At 60.6% G+C, this 4090-nt stretch overlaps 1 protein-coding gene across 1 annotated transcript in view; it reads right to left on the bottom strand.

Moving 5' to 3' along the window:
* The window catches only part of SMTN (smoothelin), a 23798-nt gene that overhangs the window by 6510 nt on the left and 13198 nt on the right, over nt 1-4090 (bottom strand). The window contains exons 13-17 of the mRNA XM_010828874.1: nt 2674-2826; nt 2512-2587; nt 1253-1417; nt 1105-1167; nt 826-892 (exon numbers count right to left, since the gene is read on the bottom strand). Coding sequence (XP_010827176.1) covers nt 826-892; nt 1105-1167; nt 1253-1417; nt 2512-2587; nt 2674-2826 — 524 coding nt within the window. The remainder of the gene's footprint in view (nt 1-825; nt 893-1104; nt 1168-1252; nt 1418-2511; nt 2588-2673; nt 2827-4090) is intronic.

Raw genomic sequence — 4090 nt, 5'->3', positions numbered from 1 at the left:
ATCTCCACCACCGGCAATGCCGGCCAGCAACGGAGGGGCTCCCATCACACACGTTTTACAGAGTAGACTGAGGCTCAAAGGAATAGAAAGTAGGAGCCAAGCTCTTTTCAACAGACTTGCCCGTGGGGAGTTCTCTTCCAAGGCTCATTATATGCCCAGGTTACAGGTGTGTTCCCATTCCAGGCACTGTCAACTAATAATGACCACCGATGTGCTAACAGCAATGGTAACAATAATAACAGCTCGTGTCTCTTGAGCCCTTTCTATATGTCATTTTAAATTGCACAAGGATTAGGGGTGAGCTTACCACTTCCACTGGAGATGAGGAAATGGAGGCCCGTGGCCTCAGATTTCAGAGGGCACGGGGAGGGGGACCAGTGCAAGGACTTGAACACAAGTCTCTGATGCAGTCTCTGGACCCCTGCAGTACCCAGCCTGAATTCTTGACCCTACCTACCCCAACGTCCTCTGTAACATAGGCGTACCCCTCCACCACGGGGTTAAGATGTAAAGATGCTCTCTGTGACATGGGACGTGGTCTGCAGACACTGGAAAGTGGCAGTGCCATCAGGTAGCTCAGTGTGGTGGGGAGGCCTCGCTAAGACCCCAAGCAAATCGTTGGCCTCCCCCAACGACTTGGCATAGTTGAGAATTACATGAAATGGCAAGGCAAGCAGGAGTGTTCTGACTCCCACTCTACCTCTCTCTGGCTGTGTGCCCAACATCTCCCAACACCTTGCTCTACCCATCTGTAGAATGGGCATGCAATGAGGTCTCCTGCGGCACTGACTCCTCCGTGGTCTGGGAGAAGGTACCTGTGCTCACCTGCCCATCTTCTTGGATGATGAAGAGGAGAAGGTCTTAGTTTGCATCATGGTGCTGCCACCACCATCTGCAAGAGAGGGAAAGGGGAGCACAGTGAGGTCCCGGGCTGGGAGACGGGGCGGGAGGGCTGGCGGAGGGATGGAGGGAGCCACAGGCAGAGAAGAGAAAGTGACGGCTGGACAGAGAGACACACAGACGAAAGTTTGGAGTGACAGTTCGAGGAAGAGCCTGAGGAGGTGGGCTGGCAGGCAGGCCCGCGGAGACGCCCGGTGGCCTTACTCTCTGAGCGCCTCACAAAACTCGACTCCACTGTGGTGGTGCGGGCCGTCCGTGTGCCGTCATCTGCATGGGCAGGGGTGAGAGGAAGGGTGTGAGCGGCGGGATGGAGGGGCCGTGGTCCCGTCCTGAGCCCAGCTTGGCCCCTTACTGGATTGGACGAGCCGCTCGGTCTTGGTGACCGTGCTGACGGCTGAGCCGTCAGCCGTCTGTTGGCTGTGCCTCGTGCTGGTCTTGGTTGTCGTGTTGCCGCGGCCCTCCCCTGGCCGGGCCCGGGCCTCTTGCAGCCGCCGTTCTCGTTCCTTGTCCCGCTGGTCTGGGTGGGGGATGGTCCCACGCATGCCCAGAAAGGTCACCATCGCCCACACAGCACATATGCATGGGCACACGGGGCACACAGATGGGGTGGAGGGCAACTCGTTAGCAACACTGAAGACACGGGGGCAAGGGCCCTCTCTGGGAGTAGCTGGGGGGGAGGGGGGAGCTATAACCTGGGAGGGAACGGGGGCATGTGGTGCACTCGGAAATAAGCAACAGCTGAACTTGAAGGGGGAGAGTATGTGGATCCAAGAAGGGAGTGTCTGTGCGAATGAGTAGCTGAGTCTGGGAGGGAGTATCTCCAGTTAGGGAGGGAGTAGCAGGATCCAGGGAGGAGAAGCTGAGAGAGGGCAGCAGCTGCAGGGGCCTTCAGATAGGTCTTAGCAGGGAGAAGAGCAACTAGAAGTCCACGGACGGAGTCCTTGGAGGTAGCTGAGAAGCCATTTGATCCAGGGACGGGGTAGTTGGGAGAGAAGCTGGCAAAGGGGGTAACTGCCCCCAACATCCTCTGTAACACAGGCGTACCCCTGCCTAGAGAAGCAGCAGGTGGGTGGGCATAGAGGCTGGCCAGCCATCCGTGGGCCCTGCAGGAAGCAGCTAGATCCAGAGAGGGAGTAATTGAGAGAATCTGGAGATGCAAATGGGACTAGAAGCTGGAAGAAAGAATAGCTGGGTCCGGGGGTGGGAAGTAGCCGTGCCTGGGGAAGGAGGCAGAGCCCAAGGTGGTCATCGGTGGACCTTGAGGAGAGAAAAGCAGCTGGGAGGAGGAGTATCTGGATTCAGGGAAGGAGCAGTTGACAGAACTTGGAGAAGCAACCGGATGGAAGCAGGAGTTTCTGGGGGAGAGAGTAACCGGGGTCTAGGAGGGAGAAGAGAAGTTGGTTCTGGGTCTGGGAAGCAGGAGAGAAGCATCTAGAAAACGGAAGCGCTGGATCCAGAGGAAGGAGGCCAGGCAAGAGCCTCCAGAAAAGGCAAAGCTGAGTCTAGAGAATACACTGGGGAGGGCGTTACTGAGCTGGAGTGTCCATGAATAGACCCCAGAGAAGGGGGCAGCTGGGCCTGGGGGCGGGGTGGGGGCATTGGGCTCTCTACCTCTCTTCCTTTGCCGGAGCTCACGCAGTGCAGCCCGGATGAGCTTCCGCTCCTCAAAGTCCGTAGTCTGATCCAGCTGCAGACAGAGCCCCCATCATTTCCCACCTGGTGCCTGCCCGCCCGGGCCCCCGCCCACCCCAAGTCCACCAGATGCGGCCATACCATCTTGTCCAGGACGCTCTCATCCTCGATGGCCATCAGCTCCTCGGCACTCAGCGGGCTCCGGCTCCCTGGTGCTTTGTCCACTCGGGTCTGCTCGGCGCCATTGGCCACCCCCACTGCGGCAGAGGGGGGCTCTGCGGGCTCTGGCTCCATCTGCAGAGAGGGGAAAGGGCATGGGTTATAAGCAGGGCTGTAGATGAAACCAACCGTGCCTCCAAAGGACAGGAGACCAGGCCCTGGGGCTACTGGCTCAGGCTTTGAGATACCACTAGCCAGCTGGACTGTCTGCCCAGGCATGGCCACGCTGGTGTGAGGCTCAGGGAAGAGGCACTGAGAGCTTTGTTGCTGGGCTTCCCATGTACCCAGAACTGTCTTGATGCAACTAAGGGTGGCGATAATGGTGATTTCCATTCAGTAGTGAGCACTGTGTGAACACTGAGTATTCCTAACAGATGGGAAAGCTGAGGCTCAGGGCAGCTGTGGGACTTGTCCCCAGTCCTTCTAGAAGTGTGACACGGCCCGGCGTCTGCGCTGAAGCCTAACCCCTGAACCCGAGTTCCTTCTGCCGCTTCGTTCCCAGCCCCCTCCCGGGCAGGCTGTGCCCTGTCCTGCCCGTTCCCAAAGCCTGGGTCCTCCTGGGCCAGTGCCCAGGCAGCATGTGTCCCCCTTCCACACGGTGAGGGAGCTGGACCAAGGCCCACAGGCTCCTGACCAGGTGTCTGACCAGGGCTGCCCAGAGCCAAGTCCTCTCTGGAGCTCGCCCCTGCTCCCCACTCCCAGCACATCACCCCCTAAGGGGCCCCTCTAGCCTCAACCTAGCCTCCTACCCATCCCAGGGCATCTCCCCAGACCCCATGCAGACAAGCCCCCAGCCCAGCTATCACAGCCCCATCCCCTCCTGGCAGGGCCCCTTGGTCTGCTGTAAGGGTAAGGAGAGACGAGGTGGCAGCTGCTTCGGGGAGGCTCGGCCTGGCTGGGGCAGGGAGTGGGGGTGGGGCTGGGGGCTGGGCCCCGGCCAGGGGCTGCCAGGGCAGCCGCCACGCGTGCCTCAGGGCCAGGGGCATGGCACCATCTCGCCTTAGCCTGGGAGCACCGGCGCCCCAGTCCCCTGTACAGACAGGAAAACTGAGGCTCAGAACGGGTGGTGGCACCCCTAAGGTCCTCCGGCAGAGGCCGAGCCTGGCTCCAAACCAGCCCCCCCAGCAGCCCACAGGGACTTACGAGACTGGCGCTGTGGGCAGGGCCGGCAGAGGAGCGGCGGCGGGTGCTGAAGGCAGGTGGGTGGGCCACGGGGGTCCCGGCATCCTCGGCCGCCTGGAACAGGGCCTCGGGGTCTGCGGCGGCCAGGAGCAGCTCACTGGGCTCCAGCTCAGGCTCAAGGTCAGGCACAAGCGGGACCCCCATCCGCAGGCTCAGC

Source organism: Bison bison, unplaced genomic scaffold (genome assembly GCF_000754665.1).
Source record: "Bison bison bison isolate TAMUID 2011002044 unplaced genomic scaffold, Bison_UMD1.0 scf7180017864495, whole genome shotgun sequence".
Taxonomy (NCBI): Eukaryota; Metazoa; Chordata; class Mammalia; order Artiodactyla; family Bovidae; genus Bison; species Bison bison.
This window is presented reverse-complemented; position numbering and strand designations above follow the sequence as displayed.